The sequence below is a fragment of the Budorcas taxicolor genome, chromosome 22 (genome assembly GCF_023091745.1).
Source record: "Budorcas taxicolor isolate Tak-1 chromosome 22, Takin1.1, whole genome shotgun sequence".
Lineage (NCBI taxonomy): Eukaryota > Metazoa > Chordata > Mammalia > Artiodactyla > Bovidae > Budorcas > Budorcas taxicolor.
In genome coordinates, this window is record NC_068931.1 from 42,879,663 (window position 1) to 42,903,450 (window position 23,788).

Genomic DNA, 23,788 nt, shown 5'->3' on the forward strand with positions numbered 1-23,788 from the left:
TCAGTTTGTTTTCTCCCTGGTCCATTTGATCATGGTTTCTGGCGACCGGTACAGGAATATTAATTTGGCATAGAGATCCTCCTCGAGCTCCAGCTCTCCGGTCTCCCGGACTAAAAAAATGTCTGTGCACAATTTCAGAATCCGATCCACGTTGGGAAGTTCTTCAAACATGATGGAGTGAGAAATCCCGCTGAAGAATTCCCGGACAAACTTCCCAATCACCAGCACCACGGAAGCATAGAGGCCCATGATACTAGGGAAAAAAAGATGAAGAAAAAGAGGTAGAAATAGTATTTGGCAGTTAAATATGGTTAACAGAAACACACGCACACGCACACACACACACACACACACACACACATACACACACACATGAGAAAACATAACAACACTTTCCCTCAAATGCCACAGAGGATGTGATAGACTTACCAAAGCTTAAATTATTCCACTTTGGTGAAAACATTGACTTTTTGGCTAATGAAAATGTAATGCATGCTCTCTTTCTTTTTTTAAATTACACAGTACAGAACTGTAGGACTTGAAAAATCAAAGTCCTTTGAAAGCTCACCTTCTGGAGACAAGCAGTGTTAATAGTTTCATGTATGAACTTCTGGTGGTTTTACTGCATACGTCATATGCATGAGCTATGCAGTGTGCATGCATGCTCAGTTGTATCCAACTTGTTGAGACCCCATGGACTACAGCCCTCCAGGCTCCTCTGTCCATGGGATTCTCCAGGCAAGAATACTGGAGAGGGTTGCCATTTCCTCCTCCAGGGGATCTTCCCCACCAAGGGATCGAACCAGTGTCTCTTGGTAGGCAGATTTTTTACCACTGAGCCAGCTGGGGAAGCTACATAATATACGTGGTAGAAATGCAATTGTATTATACACACTTTCTGTATCGAGAACTTTTTCTTGCCTTTCTCAGAGATTCGTGTTTATAATAAAATTCCGAAGAGACAATGATTTCTTAAGAGGCTCTTTCTAGGAAGTGGAAAACCTCAGTGTCCTGTGGGGGGTGCCTGTTAGAGGACTGAAGCATCAGAAGGCGGAGAAGTGCATCAGGCACATCCCAAATTGATTTCTGACTGACTCTCATCTGCTAAGGTCAGAAGGCAACATTAGCAGAAAAGAGAACTTGACCCCAATTTCTAGATTAAACCCCAAATTGCACCAAACTGTGTGGTAGCAGGAAGCAATAGTCAGAAAGCTGGAAATACGGCAAATATGGCTTTGGGTCCTGTGTTTGGTGGAAGGACCACCCAAGGCATTTTTTTACTTCTCTGGGACTCTGGTTCCTCATCTTTTAAAACTAAGTTCCCTGTGACAAACCATAATGGAAAAGAATATGAAAAAGAAATGCATATATCTGTATAACAGTCACCTTGCTGTATAGCAGCTATTAACACAACACTGTAAATCAACTATACTTCAATAAAATTTTAAAAATATAATATGAAGAGCCAAGGATCTGTGAATTCTAATAACACAGCTATAGAATCTGAGAATTCTAGGAAGATAAAAGACTTCTGTCCTCAGCCTGGTGGGGTGCAGAGGGGGCCTCTCATGACCATCGATTGCAAAACGGCTCCTTACCCGTAGCCGGCCAGGAACCCCAGGCTGGGGGGGCTGACCTTGTCGTTGAAGACCACCAGCTCCAGGGCCTGCGCTTCCTGGTTGTAGATTCTGTTCCCAGTCAAGTTGAGAACCCACCACTCACTGTTCGAGTTAGTCGCATTGTCTCTGGACAAAATGATGGTGATGTTCATGAAATTATTTTCTGGAGAAAAAGAAATATGAAATCTGGTTAGCAGGAGAGTTTAAGGATTTAATGCACTTAGCAGTTCCGGGATGGCACAAGCTGGTTGGTACCCATGGCACTGGGTTCCAGGATGAGGGCACAGGGGCATGTCAACTCTGTGAGGAAAAGGAGTGGTGGGCCTGGGTGGCATGGGGTCTCTCTTTTTCTCCAAGAGGCCAGTCCTGCTGCTATAGGGAGAAGGGAACCCCATCACTGGAGGATCTTTGCTGACAAGTCCCAACAACTAACTAGACATTTAAAAACCGCAATAACTGACTTGTGATGGAATCGACGGGCTCCTTCCTGTTAGCCCTGTTTATTGAGCATCTTCCAGGAAGAAGGTGCTGCAGGAGGGGCTCAGGGGTCACCCAATTGCACGCAGCCTGGTCCAGTGGGAAAGGCCACCTCTACAAGCCCAGTTTATGTGCACGTGGCAACCACCACAGCACCTGTACCAACAAGGTCTGTGAGCCTGGGGAGACCGCTTCTGGTCGGCTTCCCAGAGGAGGTGACTTCTGAGCTGAGTTTTGTTGGGTGAGAACTGTGATAGATGGAGCCTGACTACCAGCACTCAGTCACCCTCGGGCTGAATCACATCCATTTCTTGCCCTCCTTTTTTTTGTTGTTTGTTTTTATCATGGGGCCTTTGGCATTAACACTGTAGGAGGCAATTTTCTGCCAAAGATGTGGTTGCTAATAGAAGCAAGTAAATAGGTTCTAATAAATCTGTTAACCTGTCACCCAATATAGATTTCAGTCAATCACGTTCTATACCGATGAAGAAAGGAAGATGACGAACTTGCCCTGGGTGAGTAAGTGATCCCCTCTTGCTGGTGGATATAGCCTGGAGCCCTAGGCTTCTTGTCAACCGTGTCACATGAGAAAGAAACCTGGAAAGGAGCTTGAGAGAGGCTGCAAGGGCAAACTGTAGATGCTGACTGAAAGAAAGAATAAGAACTGTTCCGAAGCGATTCCTTCTCATTCTTACCAGATAAAAGCTGCTTTATGGGTTTGGAGTTAGAGTCACTGGGTGCTTTCACATAGTATGGGTAAATCCTGTCTATGGTCCTGGGAATTAAGAAAAAAAAAAGAGGTAATTAAGTTCTAGTTGTTTTGCACACTCATTTGCTTAGTTGTGTTCGACTCTTTTCGACCCCATGGACCATAATCCACCAGGCTCCTCTGTCCATGGGATTTCCCAGGCAAGAATACTGGAGTGGGTTGCCATTTCCTCCTCCAGGGAATCTTCCCAACCCAGGAATCAAACCTACATCTCCTGAGTCTTCAGCACTGACAGGCAGATTCTTTACCACTGAATCACCATGCAAAAATGATTTTTTTTTTTTGCTACTTTTGACCTCATTTCAAACAAATAATGGTGAGAGTCTTCCTATAATTATGCAGTGTGCAGTCATCATAGTGTATTAAAATACACTATGTGTATTTTACATAATGTAAATACACGTAGTGTCCCTTAAAATCAGAAGTCTCCAAAGCTGAATAAATTCACCAGGTTCTAACCAAATGTTCAGGCCACCTCTGTACCAAGCTAATTAATGGCTTAAAGATGGCTATACAGATTTTTCCACACCTGTGACTTTTCTGAAGCAAGGGGCTATCTTTCTTGCTAAGATCTGCCCACGCTTCCAATTTTAATTTTCAGGATTTCAAAACTCTCTCTAGTGGAATGGGCTGCTCCAGCTGATAGGAGGATGCAGGTGTAGGGAAGAGAGGACTGGCACCTGAGCCCTCAGCCCGTGGCTGCTCCATCTCTTTAGGTTGCTTTCTCATCAGAAAGCGATGGGGAGAGCCTGACGGGTCTCAGGGGCCCTTGGTGGTCAGTGCCTGACATGGGGTACTTTCAGACCCATGTCTGAGGGTTGCATGGTGCTGGTTCTCACCCTCAGCACTTTGACCTGGGTTGGGGCAGATGGGGACAGAGCTGGGCACTGGGCAGTTTGGGATTAGCAGCAGTTGTTTGCTCCTGCTGGTTCTCACATGAGACTCTAACATCACAGCTTAGATGTCTGGAGTGCAGTGTCATGTGGCAGGGAATATATAAGATACAGCTTATATATAAGATCTTAATATAAAAGATACAGATTTCCCCCCTCAAATTTCCATCTGCCCCTTTGCCTTGTCACCCCTCTCCATTAGCCAGGGATTCAGTGCCCCAGAAGCAGGGGTGATGGTAGAAAAGGGTCTCCCAGGGACTCTTCTTGGTTTTTGGTGATTATGCCAGGTGGGAGCAAAGTCTGTCACCTGGAGACAAGTTCAGTCCTCCCCAGACATGCTGGGCGGAGGGAGTGGGTGGAGAACAGGTGGGGCTTTGATGCAGCCCACCTGGGGCTCTAAGCATAGGCTCACTCGAGTCACCCAAGTGAGTAGGTTGAGTTTCTTGCCCACCCATGTTTGTAGAGAAGACTCTGTACCAGATACACACGCCTACTGTCACTGTGTTAACAACGATAACCAACTCACACGGGTGTCCTGGAACTTTCCGTGTCGCCGCCAGCTATCATTTTAGCAATATTCTCTCGTGTCTTGTTTTTAAGAGGGAAAGAAAGCTTATCTGTTGCTATTTCTGCTTTTGCACCCAGACTCATGTTTCTGTGAAAGAAAAAAGAAGAGGTCAAGGTCAGTGGTTATTCACAGATCTGCAGGTGAGATTAAAACTCCTGAAATACTCATCTCACCAAGTTTCACTGAGTCCACGATTGTCAACCCCAACCTCTCTGTCCACCTCACCTGGACATCCAGCCTCTCAGATATCCAAGGAGGCTGCAAGCACCTTCAACACCGATCACAGGTGAGGAGGAAGAGTGTGGGGACCCAAAGAGACGTGGACCTGAGCATCTAATAGGGCTCTGAGGCACATTAGGTTAGCCCAGCAATGTTGGTCTCCACGAGGACTCAGAATCCGTATTTTGAACAGAATATTTGCAATAAGATGTCACCTCACATCTCTCAGAATGGCCATGATGGCCATCACTAAAGAGGCAAGAGACAGCAAGTTTCGGTGAGGATGTGGGGAGAAGGGAGCCCTGTGCACTGTTGGTGGGAAGGGAGACTGATGTAGTCACTGTGGGAAACAGTTTGGTGATTCCTCAAAAAGTTAAAAATAGAGCTACTATAGGAGCAATCCCACTTCGGGGTATTTTTCTAAAGAAAATGAAAACACTAACTTGAAAACAAATCTGCCCCACCACATTCACGGCAGCATCTATAATAGCCAAGATACAGAAGCAAAGCGTGCATTCAGATACATAAATAAAGAAGGTATAACGCATACACACGATGGAATCTTATTCAGGAATAAAAAGAAGGAAATCTTACTCTTTGGGCCAACATGGATGAACCTTGATGGCATTAGGCTAAGTGAAATAAGTCAGATAAAGACAAATACCGTATAATCTCATTTGTGTGTGAAATCTAGAAATAAAAACACAAAACCTGAATTCATAGATACAGAGAACAAATTGGTGGTTCTCAGCGGTGGTGGTGGTGGTGGTGGTAAATGAAATGGATTATTTCATTTCAGGAATGAAAGGAAGTTAAAGGGAATGAATTTTCAGTTATAACATAATTAAGTCCTGGTTACATAATGAACAGCATGGTGACTATTTTTAATAAAACTCCATTGCATATTTGAAAGTTGCTAAGAGTAGATCTTAAAGGTTCTCATCACAGGAGAAAATGGTTGGTAACCACGTGGTGAGTGTTCGCTAGACGCTGTGGTGCCCATTTTGAAAAGTACATAAATATCAAATCACCAAGTTGCTCCCTTGCAACTAGAACAATGCCACATGTCCATTATCTCGATTAAAAACAGAATGTTCAATCAAAAATTGGTTTTTAATTTTGGGGGGTGGCTCTTCAAAGGAAGGGCATTTTTGCCAACGCTGAATTCCATGTGGGGAGTTTGGGACATTTAAAAGGAGAAAATAAGATTAAAGAAGGAGGTCTTTAAAGTCTCAGCAGCCCTCTCCCTCTCCAAAATCCTTCTTTACTATGTCCCTGTGAATTCAGATTCCAGAAGGCTTTCTTCCTTATCTATCATGGTTCTCTCTTAATTCCAGCCAAGAAGCTGGTATTGTGCACCCAACAAGCCTACCCCACACCTGCCTGGAATCCTGAGAGAAACAAAGCTCATCAGCCAAGGTGCTGGGTCAGGCCCCCAAACAGCCCCACAGACACATCGGGCTTTCGGATGGGAGAACTTTTCCCGAGATAAGCGATGTGGTGGCCACAGGCTGGCCAGAGGCTCATGTTGGGGGTCGGGGGAGGGTAGGAATATCCCTGCTCTCCCCCTCTGGGCCTGCCCAAGGGGCTCCCCCAGCTCAGGCTTGGAGAAAAGAGCCACAGGGGCTGCCCAGTGCTCAGGCCAGCAAGGGAGACTCGGGGTTCCAGGGGCTACAGGTCCTGTGTTACGAGGCCAAACCCCAAGCTCAGGGAAATCTCACGCTTCACCCGACTCAGTTTCATTCTATGAGTCATGACTCTATTTATTTTCTCTCCACCTCTCTCTTTTACTCACTGACCTCACTGTCAGAGGCTTTAGAGCTAAAGTTAGTAGAAAAAGGAAAATTGAGACGTTCTCGCTGGGCCAATGAGTCTCAGGCAAATCATTGTTTAATAACACACAAAAACATTAGCTGTGGCATTGAATGGATATTACTCGAGAACTAACATAAACCCAGATCCACGTTAATCTGAGGTTTCTAACCTCCCATGCCCCCCACCCCCACCCCAAGTTCAGGTTGGGGAAAAGGGGGTATTATGCACGGAAATCCAGTAACTACCTCTGAATACTCCATGAAAAAACAACAGAGAAGCTACTATTGGGGTCCTTGAGTTCGTGTATCATTTTCTGCTTACTGGGAGGGCTGATGGTCCATAAAGAATTTGAGTTTCCTTCCAGTTCTGCGACTGTTATGTCTTCTTTTTCATAATTTTCCAGAAATTGCATAGCACCCTGTGTGCACACAAACACAGCTGCATAAATAGACCACACCCCCGAGGACATGCAAGAAGGTGACTACCCTTCCCTCTCTCTGGCTGTGCAGAGGGATTTTCATCCCAACGCGCTGTCTGGACTGTTCTGGCGCTAAGAGCTCCAGTCACATCACCAGACCCCAGTGGTGGTGCTGCTACTCCCACGTGCACGGGTGCTGGGTCGAGTCAGTCGTGCCCAGCTCTTTGCGACCCTATGGGCTGTAGCCCGCCAGCCCCTCTGTCCATGGGTTCTCCAGGCAAGAATACTGGAGTGGGTTGCCATGCCCTCCTCCAGGGGATCTTCCTGATCCAGTGATTGAACCCACGTCTCTTACATGTCCTGCACTGTTGTGGCGGGGGCGGGGGAGGGAGGTTCTTTACCACTAGCGCCACCTGGGAAGGCCCCCTCCCCACAAGGCCATGGAATCACTCCAATCAAACAGTACAGAAAAATCACATGATTCAGTGTCATCTTTTCCTTCCCACTAAACAAAAGAAATGTATCAACTATTGGGGAACATTCCTCTCATAAGAGAGACAAGTTTAATCCACCCTGGACATCTGGGCCCTTCCTCACAGCTGTGTATTCCTCAAGAATAGCGTGGACAGCGGGCATTACAGGCCAATCATTCGACAATGGGGAAAAGCATCTGTTTGCCTAATCACTGTACTTAAATTAAAAGTATCATTTGTAAAGCCGATTTCAACCACGAAGAGTTGTGCTGTCATAGTATTAAAAGCATGGAATGCAGACAGAAGGATGACATCAGCCACAATTCCACCACCAGAACTTGATTCCCGTTCTATACAATTGAGGATGCATGTCTTAATTTTTAAAATCAATTTTAAAATAATGGCATCCTTTTAAATCTCTTTCATTTTGAGAAATTTTCATGCCATGAAATCATTTTCATAATTATCATCTTATTAGAAAGGAAGTTGCTTGGAAAATCTGCCATAATTGATTCATTTAGTCCTACTTGTTGAATCCCCAAGCTGCCTAGTTCTTGTGAATGGCGAGGATGCTGTCACAAGCAGGCACCTGCCTGGGGCTTCTCCCATATTCTGAATGACTTCTTTAGGATAGACTCCTGCAGGAGACCTCCCAGTCAAAGGGATAAATATCTACCACGATTTAAAAACTTCAGAGATTTGAAAAGGATCAGCACCTGTTGTGTTTAACATGAAGATTCTCTGAATTAGAATTATGTTCATTATCACTTATGTCCAATAATACAGACATCACATCTTAGATGATCAAAGTGGCCAGTGGCCAGGAACCTGCAGTGTAACAACTGATCATCCCCAGGAAGTCCTGCCCTCCAGCTCAGGTCGTGGCCAAGTGGTGAGTAAGGTGACGACAGTCAGCTGGCCAAGGTGACAGCTGTTCACAGAGACCAACTCCATGCATCTACTTACAGTGTCCTTAGAAAAAGCTTTAATGAATTTATTAAACATTGGCTGGTCCATAACTTTCAGCTGGCTTTGCTGGGCACTCATTGTGAAAATAGGCTGGAAAACAAAGACACACGGGACGGTTAATATTTGAAATTCCTTCTGTGCATCCTGGGTTCTGAGAACAATATTAGACCATGTATTACCCACAGCCAGTGCAGGGCTCTCTCTTCCCTGTCTCCTGTACCTTAGCTCACATATTTGCAGAACTGTCAATATTCAGACAGGAGATGCGGATCCACAGAACCTCAGTAAGTAATCTGGTGGTCAGGGAGAGGGCTGCGCTCGACAAGGACCCACAGAAGGGAGGGGGATTGGAGACCCAGAGGGAGGCATGGTTACCTGGTACCCGCCCAGGGTGATTGTGACTGAGACGTCCAGGGGCTGGTTGATAACCCCAGCGACGGATTTGACCAGAGACATGAAGAGTAGCGGGAACCAGACGATGCAGATGAGCAGCACGATGATCATGCCCCCCATCCCGTACTTGACCACCTTCTTCTTCTTCTGCCCCCGGGGCTGCGGGTACCTCTGCAACGGGAGGGTGGCACGCTCAGGTGGTGTCCCCAGGAGGGGCGGGCACTATGACCACAAAGTCTGCCTGGGACTGCGTCCTGAATCTGTTCAGAATGCACCCAGTCCCAGCCCTGGAACAAGGGAGGCAGCAATGCTGGGCTGTGAGGGGCCTGCTCTGTGACCCCTACAGGGTCCACTGGGGCCTGAGTGGTTTTTTCCTTAAAAGGACTCTGTGGGTTTGCTGGGGCCAGACCTGTGGACCAAGGGACCAAAGCGTCTGCTGAATAAACCCCTGGTTTTAAGGGATCAAGTGGGAGAAAGACATTTTACTTTAAATTCCTGAATATTTGAAACTGTGCCTTTCAAGGGGCTCCTCCCCACCTTGGCGGGTGGAAAACATTTTAACTTTGCTCGTAACACATGTTGTCAGGACCACACTGTCCAAGCTGGAATCACCTCCATTTGCTGCATCACGGGCACCCCAGCCCAGAGCTCAGCCTGTAGGTGAGTGGAGGGCTCAGCTCTGCCACGTGTCCTGGAGGCTGCTTGGGTCTACACACCTGTTCCATACTTAGATGCTGCTTCTGTGGGACCTGTCTCCTTTCAGGGGTACTCTGGAGGCTGGACTACACACGTATGGTAAACTTTCGAAAAATCCCTTGAATAATCATGTTGTTGTTCAGTCGCTTAGTCATGTCCAATTCTTTGCGACCCCCATGCACTGCAACACACCAGGCGTCCCTGTCCATCATCTCCCAGAGTCTGCCCAAGTTCGTGTCCATTGGGTTGATGATGCCATTCAACCATCTCATCCTCTGTTGCCCTCTTCACTTTCTGCCTTCCGTCTTTCCCAGCATCAGGGTCTTTTCCAGTGAGTCAGCTGTTCGCATCAAGTGGCCAAAGTATTGGAGCTTCGGCTTCAGCATCAGTCCTTCCAGTGAGTATTCAGGGTTGATGTCCTTTCGGATTGATGGAATCATAATTCCACCCACATCTAAACCTTAAAATCCAGCCTAGCAGAATGAGCAGATATTTTCACTTTGATTTCCTTTGCACTCCTCTGTCCCTCATCGAAGAGTGACTCAGAGGGTGAACCTGAGTCTCAGACACCTGGACCACTTTCCTCCAGCACATCTCACCCCCTCCTGCTCCCAGATGAGCCATTTCAGAATGACCGTGTGGTCCAGCACTGTGTCACCTCTTCTCACAACAACACAATAAGCATCTGCCAGAAGAAGAATCATCTGGAGGCTCTTCTTGCTATGGCAGCGGCAAGTCCAGATTCCTAACTCCAGCAGGATGAAGTCAATGGGGTGGTTCATAGGTCCCGGTGGGTTCTGCCTCATTTATTGGGCCACAACACTTGCAGAAGTTCTTATCAATCTTATAATCGGCCTGTATCTAAAAGACACAAATACGGCTGAGGCACTGCTATTGGCTTACTTTTTCCGACTCCCGCCAACACTTGAGGATGAAGATGTGAGCATAGATGTCCTCCACGCAGATCCAGCTGGACAGGCTCAGGGTCGTGTCTGTCCACACCCAGTCCATCACAGCCCTCAGCTCCGTCAGGAAAGGGACCAGGCGGAACCTGTAGAAACCAAGTCTTGTTAGAAGGACAGCTGTGGGCTGGCCCCATAGCTGGACAATTTTGCAGGCTCATGAAAGTCCTGACTGTCAGCCCTGACAACTCAGAAAAATTCTCAAGGTCACTGTTACTGTAAAAATTCAACATGGAATACAACTGCTTTTCATTATCAGTCCGTTAAGGGATGGTATTTGCCCTTCCTTTCTTTTTTGGCTGATGGTCTTAAAAAACTGGAATTCCTTTTATAAATACATTTGAAAGTGTCTTCAATTTCTTTCATTAAGTCTTACAGTTTTCTTCATACAAATCTTAAACTTCTTTGGCTACATTTATCTTGCAGTATTTTACTATTTTTGATGCTCTTGTGAATGGGAGTATGCTGTGTGCTCGGCGGCTCAGCCGTGTCTGACTCGTTGCAATCCTGTGGACTGAAGCTCGCCAGGTTCCTCTGTCCAAGGGATTCTCCAGGCACGAATACTGGAGTGGGTTGCCCTGCACTCCTCCAGGGGATCTTCCCAACCCAGGGATCGAACCCATGTCTCTTACATCTCACACTGGGGGGCGAGTTCTTTACCACCAGTGCCACCTGGGAAGGCTCCCCTCCTGCCATGGCCACAGAATCACTCCCATCCCTGGCGGCTCAGATGGTAAAGAATCTGCCTTCTGCTGCCCCCCATATTCCTACTGCCCCCCGGCCCCCCACACTCTGCGTGTGGCCAGGATGGCACCGAGCACCCTCACCCCTGGAACAGGAAGAGGTTGACGTAGTTGTAGCTCTTGGTGAGGAAGTTGCCGAGGACCCGAGTTGGGTAGCCGCAGCGGATCTGGTAGGCGGACAGCCCGAAGTACACGCACTTGACGAAGTACCATAGCTGCGCGACCAGGTTCTGGCTGAACTTCCTGGGTGAGAAAACAGAAAAGTACAGGGTGGGATGCTCTTCCGGTACAGAAGGACACAAGTTTAGGGTGAGAGAGAAAAGCCTCATCTTCCCTCTGGCTTCTAAAGGCAGGTCCTTATCACAGACGTCTCAGCCACATTCGGTTGGCAGGAGTCATTCCTAAGCTAATGACATCCTCCACAGCTGGGAGGGCAGTGTGGTCACCCGATGAATGCCCCAGACCCCACCGGAAGATGGGCACGTCCTCACCCCCGGAACCTGGGAACGCGTGATCTTCCTCGGCCAAGAGGACTTGACAGACATGCTAGGCTTGGGGACCTGGTGGTCGGGAAGAAGTGTAGCTGCCCAGGGGGCCCCACAAGCAGGCCTTAGACGGACAGCCTCGCTCCACTGTGGGCAGGAGGAGATGCGGCAGGGAAGAGATGCAGGGTTTGGAGAAGGAGGAGGAGACCCTGGGCATCTCTGGAAGCTAGAAGAGGTCAAAAGATGGATTCTCTGGGGACTCTCCAGAAAGGACCGTCACCCTGCCCACATCGTAATTTCAGTCCAGTGAGGCCTGGGTCTGCCCCCTGGCCTGCAGAGCTGTAAGACAATGCACTTGCATTGTGTTAAACCCTGACTTTGCAGTGGTACTGATTAACCCCTATCCTCTCCTTCCCTATGGGCTTATCCTTACAAAACATTTCCTTCCCCTACGGGTTGCAGGAAAGTGGCCCCACAGTTCCAGTTCCCAAGGCCTCACCTCTCGGTCACGCCAGGCAGGATGAAGAACATCCAGAAGTGAATCCCAAACACCAGGATGACCTGGAAGATGACCTTTCCCAGGACAGTCTTCCTGAGGTAGAGCGCCCGGTCCACCACCATAGTCCCGAACTGAATGAGCACCATCACCAGGAAGGGCCCTGGCACCTGGTCCTCGGACAGTGAGGACGTGATGTCGGCTGCAGCCGAGTGTTTCTGGGGAGGAGACCGCAGGCTCAGGCCTGGACGCACCCGCAGGACAGCATCGCTCATCCCCGCGGTGCGGTGGCCTTGGTTCCCCACCTACCCCGAAGGCCCAGAAGCCAAAGACAATGATGACGAAGTCCACGGTGTCCGCCAGGAACATAAGCACGTACACGTCAGTGACGGCGCTGTAGTCGGGGTGGATGAGGTCGTAGAAGAACTGCCTGATGGGCACGTAGAGCTGCAGGGTCCTATGGGACAGACGCCCAGTGTGGGGTGGGTGGAAATGCAGGACCCGCCAGAGACCCCGTCACTGTGCCCTCTGCTGCCCTCCCGCACAGCTTGCCCTCCCCTGCTCTGGCTTCAGGACACTTCGCTGGGGCAGGGGCCCCTGCTCTGACACAGACTCTGCACAAGTTCATGGCTTCTCTCCTGAAGCATAACGGAGTGGTAGCCCAGGAAACGAGGGGCTGGTTTGTGCCCTGATTTAGTTACTCTCCACCTGTGAGACCTGGATCCTGTTACTGAGCCCTGTGTGCTTTCATCTCCTCTTCTGCAAAAGGTGTAACGAGACCCGAGGGCCTGGGCTGCGGTGAGAGTGACAGGACCCCCTGGTCCTGCTGGGCCCCGGTAGATGCCGGGAGCCCAGCTCCTCCCCTTTCCGCCCTCGTCCCTGGGGCTAGGCATCATCCTGGGCTCTGGGGCTCAGCTTTCTTCATCCCTGTGCTTCCACTCTGGCTGTGTGCTAAGCCTCTGCCCCTTCTCTTCATGGTTCGCAACTCAAGACCATGTCCAGGTGAGCACAGCCCTTGGTCTCAGAGCTCAGGCTCAGGGCCAGCCTTGAGGCACCGGCCCTGTTTTCACTCCTGTCTGCTGCTGGTCTGCCTCCCTGATACCTGGGAGGGGGGCCCTGTGACCTTGGCTGGTGACCTTGGGCTGCATGAAGGACAAACCACTTCTTGAGTGCACCTCAGTTTCCCTCTAGAGGGTGAGCATATCTCTGAGAACCTTCCGATTTGACTTCACTGCCTGTCTGGTTGGACTCATTCGTGTGCCTGGAATTATATACCGTGAGCTAGTGTGTTTAGAAGTGCAATGGATATAAAAACGAATTATCCTGTTGGAAAGTGAATCTTGAAAGCAATATCACGGTGGGGCATTTTGCTCTGCCTGAAGCCAACGACACTTTTGATGGGAGAGGTCACCTCTCAAGCATGTCGCCTTTGGCTGATGCTGAGGAGGTGCCCCCAGCCCCCAGGTATCCTCACGCACTCACTCACTTCTTTATGGTAAAGGCCTTTGCTTTGATTAAGTGTTCCTGCAGCTTCTCCATGTAAAGTTCCCGTCTGCTCTTCTGCTTGACACTCACGACGCTGCTTCCTTTCTGGCTGCTGTTCCGGGTGCTCGTGCTGCCTGGAGACAAGAAGGAACTGAGACGGGCCCTGAGTTGTGCATCTGTTGCCATAACTGTCATAGAAGCCTGCCACCTCCACGGCAGAGGGACAGTTGGAGGCTGGTTAGAGGGCAAGATGCACAGATGCCTGTAAGAACAGCGGCGGAGAACTCGGGATCTGTAGCCCCTACTCTGGTTCCACAGCCAAAGGCGTCCGTGGGCTTTCACACCCACCTGGCTCCTTAGGGTGGCTGTGGGACCTCTGTCCTAGGACGAATTAGACTGGGGAGCAGTTTTTCTCCTGCTCAATGGGGTCCCAGGTTCTGGTTGTGGGTTTTCTAGCCTAGGTCCAGGACCATGCCTTTTTTCAGGACCAAATTTCTCTAACTATAAAACCAATATGAGATGGCCTGCCAGTGTTGGCCAGAAAAAAGATGAATACAGAGGGTCTGGAGAGCTGCAGACAGGAGTGCTGTCAACACAATGGCGCAGTTACCCCAAGAGGGGCGACGTAACGCACATGTACTTTCCTGTCACTGGCTGTTCAGTAAGAGAGTAGTAACTAACGTAGGAAATAACTAGGTGGTTTGGCATAAGGTTCCTATTGATTAAATAGAAGTGCACTTTCAAAATAAATCGTGATGTACAGCACTCTGGGCACACCCGGCAGAATCTCTGGGTATGGCTGCCAACTACCCTGTGTCCGACACTCACTAGGTATGAGGCAGCGTGCTGGTCACTTTTCACCAACACGTGAAATCTCTGTCCTAGGTGGGGGTTGGGGAATTCAGACAGACATCCTAGACAGGGATGTGAGCGCCCCAGGCTATACACACAGCTCAGCCAGGATTTGAACTTGGTCTGGTTACAAAGTACATTCATTTCACATCACAGTATCTGCTGCCTTGACAGCAACCAGCTCCCTTGCCCCAGATCCCTGGCACCAGGGAGTAACTCTACTCAGGGGTCCTTACAGTGACACCGTGCGGCAATACCTCTCTTGGACCTATTCGAGGAAAAGCTGGACTCCTGTGATGTCTGGGAGCCGCTGCTGGAGTGCTTCCTCCGGACGGCAGCTGGCTGCTCCGGGAAGGTCACGTGCACCGACTCCACGGATGCAGCCAGGTTGATGGACTTGAGCGAGTCGGAGGAGGCCCTCCTACCATGGCCGAGGGACAGCTCGTCGTCCGAGTCCACCTTGTCCGAGCCGCTGTCCACGATGTCGTCTTCGTCCCAGAGGCCGTGACACTGAGGAGGCAGGAAAGGGACAGCTCAGCCCGCTGTCTAGACAGAGGCTGGGACTCGGCCCCGTGACATCCAGGCCACCAGCATGTCCCTCAGGATAGGAAACCACACGTCAAACAGGGCGACTGCAGCCAACGACACTGCTGGACACTGGAGACTGCTAGGAGGGCACGACCTAAGTGTTCCCACCAAACACCGACCAACAGGCAGGCGAGGAAGTGGTGGATGTGTCAACGAACCAGACGGGGGCCCTCTCACCATATATACGCTTATCAAATCACCACATATACACTTCTGACACCTTACAATTTCACTGGCCAATTATACATCAACAAAGGATCCTTCAGTTAAAGCTATGGTTTTTCCAGTAGTCATGTACGGATATAAGAAGGCTGAGTGTCAAAAAATTGACACTTTCAAACTGTGTTGCTGGAAAAGATTCTTGAGGATTCCTTGGACAACAAGGAGATCAAACCAGTCAGTCCTGAAGGAAATCAACTCTGAATATTCATCAGAAGGATTGATGCTGAAGCTGAAACTTCAATACTCTGGCCACCTGATGGGAAAAGCCAATTCATTAGAAAAGACCCTGATGCTGGGAAAGATTGAGGGCAAGAAGAGAAGAAGGTGACAGATGAGATGGTTTGATGGCATCACTGACTCAATGGGCATGAATCTGAGCAAACTCCAGGAGATAGTGAAGGACAGGGGAGCCTGGTATGCTGTAGTCCACGTGGTCACAAAGGGTTGGACATGACTTAGCAACTGAATAACACTACATCAACAATGCTGAAATTTAAAAAAAAGATTAGAAAACCAAAGCAAGGTCAGCTTTCTTAGGAAAGCTTATTATCTACCTATATGTACTTTTGCAAACTCATCACACCCCAATGACTCAGGAAAGACCCCCCCCCACCCGGCAAATGGAGGGTTAGGGACTGGCAGTTTGCAAGGTGACAGAAGGCAGAGGGAAGATCTTGGTCACAGTCCACATAGATAAAAGCCTGTGTGAAACAGCCCAGCAAGTAGGATAGAGGTCAAACACACATGTACATGTATGTGTGTGTGCATGTATGTGTGTGTTGCAGCCTGGCGGAGCAGAGGCCAGAACCTGTCCCATGTCTCGAGGGTGCGGCAAACTGCGCCCTCGTGATTGTCCTGGTAAGCACGCTGAACGGACGTTCTTGAGGCGGGACGTGCTCTCTGCTCCACTTCACTGCATACCCCTGCGTCCATCCCCATGAAAATAAAGCAAGATGTTCCTGATCAACAGCAGAGCCTTCGCTAATCAAACTCCCCAGTATAGCTATTCCCTAATGATCTCATGTGACTTTTGCCAATAAAAGTGCGGGCTGAAAGGAGCCATTTTGTCTTTCTGTCATGGAGAGCGAGAGGGCCCCCCGACTCCTCGCTTGCCGAATTATATGTGTCTGTCTTTTCATTACGCGCTCACCCCTGTTTCAGGTCTTTCTCACCTGCTGTGCTGGGCGTGGCATGTGTGTGCCTTAACTTAGGCCCAGCTTGTTCTGAAAAGGGACTAACGAAGATACTACTTGATAAAATGAATGTAAGATATGTTATATCAGTACAAGGAGACACAGTTAAAACAAGAGAGGGAAAGTGCGATTCTGACCATAGGCACATCAATACATCCAAGGCATGCTGTATGACAGTCTCTAACGTGTAGACTTGAGTGGCATATCACAAGTTCAGCTTGTATTTCACAGTGTCTGAGACAAGGAACCCCACAGGTGCTCGGCAGGATGACAGGAGGTGCAGATCCCAAGAAGGTTACCCTGCAGACCCGTCTTCCCAGAGCAATGCCAGTATGGCTTTCTCAGAAGCAGCCTCTCTGGGAGCACAGCCTAGGATCCCCAGGCCCATGGATTGGGCAGTCTCTCACTAAACCAGTGGTTTCAGAGCAAAAACTATGAGAAAAGCAATGCTTCTAAAAGGGCGTGGGCCAAGGTCAGGCTGGAGAGGAGACCCCCAAATTCTAGCTCCCCAATGATCTGCCTTCAACTCAGGCAAGAATTGATTTAGCGGTAAGAACCACACATCCCTCAGGCAATTCCCACAAACATGGGATAATCAGGGTGCCTTCATCCCAGGGTGGGCTTCACAGGTGGTGCTATTGGTAAAGAACCTGCCAGCCAATGCAGGAGACATAAGAGGTGTGGGTTCGATCCTTGGGTCAGGAAGGAGGCATTGGCAACCTACTTCAGTATTCTTGCCTGGAGAATCCCATGGACAGAGAAGCCTGGCGGGTTATAGGCCATAGGGTCGCAGAAGAGTCAGACATGACTAAAGCAACTTAGCATGCACGCATGCATCCCAGAGTAGAAATGGGGGGAAATTTCCCCTGATTGATCACAAACTCCATTATTGAGTACACAGTGTTGAGAAAAGAAATGAAATGAACAAAACTGTTAACAAAGAAAACAAGAGCACACAGATAGACCTCGCCCGTGACCCCCCAGCCCCTCGCGATCCCAGCGCTGGGTTCTTGGAAACATCCCAGGGGTGATGGGCGGGCAGTACCTTTAGGATGGAGCGGTGGAAGAAGAGTGCGAGCAGCTGGATGAGGTCGTAGAGCACGTAGGCGTCCTTCTTCTCCACCCCGATGATGTTGGGTGGGTGGTAAGGCTTGTCCTTGTTCAGTTCCACATTCTTGTTCCAGGGGAAGAACCCAAATTGGAAGAAGTACTTGACCACAATGGCCACCTGCACAGATGTGAGAAATTAGAATAAGTGACGCCCTTTAAGAATAGTTCTAGACAAGGAACAGTGATACAAAAATTAAGGGAAAAAGTCTCAGTTTTGGTACTGGGAATGCACACAGCATGTGGAATAACGAATTCTCCTTCCACAGACACTGACTTCAGGACAAGGCCAGAACCACACCTCCAGGGCCTGTGACTACAGACACATCGGGGCCATGGAGGTTATTTCTGACTTGGCTCAAATGACTTCTGCTATTGTCAGGGAGTGGGCTAGTTTCTGGGCTTCCCAGGTGGCACCAGTGATAAAGAACCCACTTGCCAATGCAGGAGAAATAAGAGATGTGGGTTTGATCCCTGGGTCGGGAAGGTCCCCTGGAGAAGGGATTGGCAACCCATTTCAGTATTCTTGCCTGGAGAATTCCATGGACAGAGGAGCCTGCAGGGTTACAGTCTATAATGTTGCAGAGTTAGACATGACTGAAGTGACTTAGCACGCATGCAGGGGCTAGTTGGTGCTGATTCAGTTAGATACTTGTACAAATATTCAGCTATTAAATGAGGTCATTAGAACAAATGTGAACAGCAGGATCTTTATTCTGCAAGTATGGCTTTAGTTTGTAATCTTTAGGAGAAAACTGCACAGGCATTATAGACAATTTCCACTTTATTCTGCTCTCTTTCCTCTCAGCATTATATTGCTCACTGTAAGTTCTCCTCAAGAAGAAATAAAAGCAAATGAAACAAAACCTTGCCAGCCCAGGGTATACACGTGGAGATGCTTGTAGAGACGGACGCTGAAACACTCCTCCAATGTCTACCTCATCAGGGTTAATTGCATCCAGCTGTGTTTCAAGTGCTTACTGTATTGTTTGATCCAATGTCCACTCACTGACCATGCACTGGCCCTGGCACCGTGCTTGTGTCTGCCTTGTACTTACCGTCTTGCTGGTCAATATCACAGGGCAGACACCAGACCTCAAAGGCCTCCCCCACCACTCACCAGCTGGGTAAAGTGAAAGTGAAAGTGTTAGTCACTCAGTTGTGTCTGACTCTTGGCAACCCCATGGGCGGTGGCCCCCCAGTCTCCTCTGTCCATGAGATTCTCCAGGCAGGAATACTGGAGTGGGTAGCCATTTCCTTCTCCAGGCAATCTTCCCAAGCCAGGGATCAAACCTGGGTCTCATGCATTGCAGGCAGACTCTTGACCGTCTGAGCCATCAAGGAAGCCCACTTTGGGCCAATTATTTAATCTCATAAAGGCTGTTTCTTATCCCTTTTTTAAGGAATGATATCAGCTCCTATGTTGTGTGAGGTATGAGATGTGAAAAGACGACTATAGTTCTCAGCACCAACAACTGCCGGTTATAATCACATGCTGACCTAAGATGATCCCTCTAACTGACTATGTATTTATGTGAAGCAGGGGTCAGGCAGGTCCACTGGAGGGACGCCTACCTCCGTGTAGACGATGGCCATCATCCAGAAGCGCCTGCTGGGCCGGGGGACGGACAGCATGGCCCAGAGGAAGATGAGGATGGGCAGCACGAGGGTGATCATGGAGGCGGAGACCATGTGGTTGAGGATGATGACAAAGTAGCACACCATCTCGGAGCGGGCCACCAGCGTGTTGTACAGTGCATAGAAGAGCAGCAGGAAGCGAGGCTGCCCCACGTAGAACTTCTCTGACTCCTCCAGCTCGTCGTCGTGGAACATCCTGCCAGAACACTGGCCTCAGTCCCTCCCGGGCACTGATTCCACGCGGTGAGACCCTGCCCACCCCTCACTGCTGCCTGGGTCCCCAGGCGTCCTGTGCTGTCGACCTCCTATCATGTTACAGAGACAGAGGTGAGCACGCATGTGGTTCTAAATGTCTGGGGGGACCTTTTCCACATGGTGTCTGCACCCAGCAGCTCAGTGGACACTAAGGGTCACTCCCAGCTCCATTGCTGTGGCCCCAGCTCTTACTTGTTCAGCAGCAGCTCGCTGGCTGTCAGCTCGTGGGTCAGGGGTGGCAGGATGCTGGCTTCCAGCCGATCCGAGCGGCTGTCATCCGGGCTGACTTCCATGTGGGTCTGGCCGGCTGAGTCATCCCGGGAGTCGAAGGACAGGCGCTCAAAGCTGACAGCCTTGCTGTAGGACGGCGGGGCCTCCACATCGCCGTCCTCCGTGGGGTCCTGTGGGGACTCGGCCTCCCGGGCCCCCTCGGATGTCTCCTCGTCCTGCTCAGCCTCCACTTCCTCGATGGTCTCCGTGGTCCCCTGGCGCGAGTACAGCATCGTGCACTGCGTGGGCTCGCTGTCAGGAGACACGGAGGGCACCGCCTGGCCTCAGCAACCCCTACAGCCTCCCGCAGCACCCATGGCCACGCACCCAGGCACGTGGTGGGGGGGGGTGCCTCCTCACTCCCCACGTTCCATCTGCTTTGCTCCTTCTGGATAATCATGTCTGGGTGCAGAGACAGGGGAAGGGTGCTGGGTGGCTGGTCCCGGGGCACCAAACCGTCTCGTGCGTAGCTTTTCAGTCCCATCGATGGTCCTAGGCAGCAGGCCCACTGTTTATTTCCAGTCAAGACACAGTGAGCCCAGTGCACCCCCCAGAGCACAGATTGTAAAGAAAGGTACCCAGAGAAAGGAGATGTCTCAACTGGCTAGGTCCACAGAGATGCACTCTACTCTCAACAGACCCCAGACCTTAAGGCGAGGCCCGGAATGGTGGACCATTGGCAAGATAGAGCCTGCTTCATTGTTTATGCTGGCTCCTGCCTGCACTTCCACCCTGTGCCTTTTCTCACTGGTGCCTCGGACACCTGACTGGACGCTCACCATCGTCCTTTTCCTGGCTCCCCACCACCTGGCAGTGGAAGCCCCGCCCACCACTTTCTGCTGCACCCACCCTCCCCTCTGACTGCCCTCCCACTTTCTCCTCCCACTGGCTTTGCACTGCCAGCTCCTCTTCCAGCTTCATTTTCCAGGAGCCCCTCTGCCCCAGTCTTCACTCTACTTCTGTGTCCTGTCTTCCCTTTTGCATCTCTCCTCTCCTTCTTAACTCTCCCTGAGTTCGTGCAAAAAACACTGGAGACAAAAGTACAGCAGCCATAGCAGCAAGATCAAGGTCTGCCTGCTATGCTGTGTACCTCATACACCCGGCCCTGAAGAGAGGGGGGAAAGTCACCCGAAGATGCCAAGTATATGGGGTGTGCAGTGATCAGCTGTTAGGCTGCTCCCTGAATGGCATCTGTGAGCAGCTGGGATCATATCACTGAGATGCTCAAAGGTGCAGACTGTACCCATTTCTCTTGTCATGGACACTGGTGCACACACATGAATGAATGAATGCATCTGGCTGAGCCTTGAGACTGAAGAGTCAGAACTGCATGAGCTCTTGATCCTAATTCAGGGGTGTTCAGGGCCCCAGGACTTTGGCCCTATATGTGCCTACAGCACATTAATTAGGCTTTCAGAATGCCAAGACAATGCTTTTGGCTAAGACTTACCTTGATTAGAAATGACGGTAAAACTGACTGGTCACCCAGTTTTCAGACCACTGGAGCCAGCCCCACACCAGGTTCTAAGTTCCAGAGGGACCGTAACCTATCACAGGCATGCTCTTTATGGTTTTTGATGAGGTCTGACCCCAAAGGGATTCAGGTAAATCCTGGTACATTCAGCAATCAGCAGATTGGAATGGCATAGCATGTGCCCACCAGAGGACAGCTTAAATGGCCATGGCAGTCCCTGAAACGCCGGGTGCCAGCCTCCTGCAGCTCTGAATGTACTTACATACGTACTCTGAATGTACGTACATAGCTGCTGGAGACAAGGACCTAACACTGGCTGACTTGTCGACTCTGCCCTTAGTTTCAGAGTGGGTTATTTGGGTGGTTGTTTGGTGTCAGGATAAGCACAATACAGCTTGTGCTTCTGTGCTCCTGTTGACTTTTCAAAGAAGAGCTTTTGGATTTTAAGCAAGTGATTTCATTTCTATGCATGATTATAGTTTTTATCGTGAGATTTAATGAGAAAGCCTAAGCCCAAAGTAATCTTTCCCAAACCAAACAAGTTAAGGTCTCCCAAGGTAATATATTCTAATGCATAATAATATTATTTTAAAAACAATGGTTGAATATATTCTAACTTGCATGTCAGTTGGGCATGTAGCATGTGGACAGATTCATTCTGTGTTGACCAAATGTGACTACATACAGGATTTGGGATTAACTCCTACTGTGTGGATCTTTGGACAAAATTATGAGAAAGTTTCCTACTCTTCCTGACCCATTTTTCCCCATGAGGACTGCCTACTGGTACCCTGAACGAAGGAGGAAACATGCTTGCTCCTTTGGAAATAGAAAGTGTGAAATACTTACAAAATGGAGGACAATGTTTATAGTAGGATTTTTAAGAAACTCCTAACAGACAAAAAGCAAAGAGCGGTTAGTTGAGTAGAACGCTATCCTGGTAACGACCAGTTGTGTCCCAGGAAGGATGCTGGTTACGCTTTCATTAGTCATGCACCTTCTTAAGACAAAAGTGAACGAAAACACACAGGTCACAATAACTCATCTGTGCAATGACACGGGCAGGGGCTGACACGGTCACGGACAAAGCATGCACGGGTGAGCACCTGGAGCCTAAGCTGGTGCTCTCGGCTGACGAGGAGGACACATCCATGCTGAGCATTTTACGGAGCCCGGGCCGAGCGCGCTCACTCGTTTTAGGCACAGTTTCTGGTCCATCTAAATCATCAAGGGTGGACTGCCTTGAGAACAGCATGGTTGCTTCCGTGTAGCAGCTAGCAGCGCAAACAGTTACAGAGACACAGTGTTAAAACAGCGCCGGAAACAGGAGTCACACACGTCAGAGACCCAGACACCGCCATGCAGCAGACCACACGCCACTCCAGCACCACGGACAGCGGCCACCGCAGCGGGGCTCCGGGACAGAGAAGGGAAGATGAGACAGGATAGCACTGGGCTGAGAAGAGAACTGCTGATAAAGGATGAAGTGTTGCTCTCTGGGTGGGACAGGGAACTAGAATAATGACAAGTCCTGACCTGTCTCTCACAGAGCAAAATTCATCTTTACAATTGTACAGCTGAGGGTTTTTTGGTTTTTTTTTCCAGACAGGAAATATATTTTATTCAGAGCCCCCCTTCCCCAATCCTGAGTTCAGTTCTTAAGCAGAAATACCTGCTCAAGTAAAATTTATATAAAAATGCCATTTAAAACACATGGTTTTCAAAAGAAAAGAAGGAAGCTCAGGATTCACTGCAACGAACTGAATTTTCCACCCCATTTTCTGAGTGATATTCAGTTGAGCCAAACTGGATGGCTTGGAGAAGAGATGCTGGTTTGATATGCAACTGGATATAAACCAACATCGAAAAGAAAAGAAAAGAAAAGGTACAAAGGCAACATAGGAAGTCCAGCAGTGGCAGGGCCATTTGGTCTGTTAACTGTTTATTGAGCCTAATGAGTGGTTTTCTCTGTGATCACATTCTAGGTCTCGGCAGATGTCAGCAGGGTGAGATCCCATTGGCTGAATCCTCAGCACCTGTCACTCGATAGTCAGGGAGGAAACTGAGGCAGATTCAGGGCTGAGTTGCTACTGGGTAATCCCAGTAGCAGCCAACAGCTCAAATGGAGGCATGATTGCAGTTCACAGGTGGAGTTTAACCCCAGAGAGGAACACCCCCTGAAGCTGTTGACATGGAGGCTCCTGGGGCACTGATTTCCAGCCTGAGAGCGAGTGACTCAGCTGACCCTTCGTGTTACAGACAGCTGATTTACTGGATGAATGTCAGCCTCTAGTGATTGCACCAGGGGACCTATTGTGTGCCAGCCACACAGTAGGTACCCTTAATCAGTGACCATGGGGGCAGAAATGGAAACCATTCAAGATGATGGAGTGACCTCTGGGGTCCCCTTTGGGGGTGGGGAATTTGAGGCACTCATGGAACTGTTAAAGGGCTTTCAGGTTCTCAGAGCCATAGCAGCTCCCACCCCCGAGTGCTCTGTGGGAGAACACCCTGACTGCATGTCACAGCCACATGGCCAAGATAGGACCCAGTAGTGGGAGAGGGAGGGGACGAGGCGAGCAACCAAACGATCTCTAATAAGGATTTTAAAGAACAACGCTAACTCCTTTTGATGTCAACTCATCCTGAACAAAAAGAGGAGATGATGGTCAGATGAACTAGAAACACAGTGGACACTGACTACCTGCC

At 49.4% G+C, this 23,788-nt stretch overlaps 1 protein-coding gene across 1 annotated transcript in view; it reads right to left on the reverse strand.

Moving 5' to 3' along the window:
• The window catches only part of PIEZO2 (piezo type mechanosensitive ion channel component 2), a 251,957-nt gene continuing 228,169 nt past the window's right edge, over positions 1 to 23,788 (reverse strand). The window contains exons 40-56 of the mRNA XM_052660420.1: positions 22,186 to 22,353; positions 19,528 to 19,857; positions 19,018 to 19,276; positions 17,381 to 17,563; positions 14,590 to 14,842; positions 13,482 to 13,614; positions 12,305 to 12,452; positions 11,999 to 12,213; positions 11,099 to 11,257; positions 10,213 to 10,360; positions 8,596 to 8,784; positions 8,218 to 8,310; positions 6,606 to 6,778; positions 4,285 to 4,413; positions 2,792 to 2,871; positions 1,599 to 1,782; positions 1 to 253 (exon numbers count right to left, since the gene is read on the reverse strand). Coding sequence (XP_052516380.1) covers positions 1 to 253; positions 1,599 to 1,782; positions 2,792 to 2,871; positions 4,285 to 4,413; positions 6,606 to 6,778; positions 8,218 to 8,310; positions 8,596 to 8,784; positions 10,213 to 10,360; positions 11,099 to 11,257; positions 11,999 to 12,213; positions 12,305 to 12,452; positions 13,482 to 13,614; positions 14,590 to 14,842; positions 17,381 to 17,563; positions 19,018 to 19,276; positions 19,528 to 19,857; positions 22,186 to 22,353 — 3,097 coding nt within the window. The remainder of the gene's footprint in view (positions 254 to 1,598; positions 1,783 to 2,791; positions 2,872 to 4,284; positions 4,414 to 6,605; positions 6,779 to 8,217; positions 8,311 to 8,595; positions 8,785 to 10,212; positions 10,361 to 11,098; positions 11,258 to 11,998; positions 12,214 to 12,304; positions 12,453 to 13,481; positions 13,615 to 14,589; positions 14,843 to 17,380; positions 17,564 to 19,017; positions 19,277 to 19,527; positions 19,858 to 22,185; positions 22,354 to 23,788) is intronic.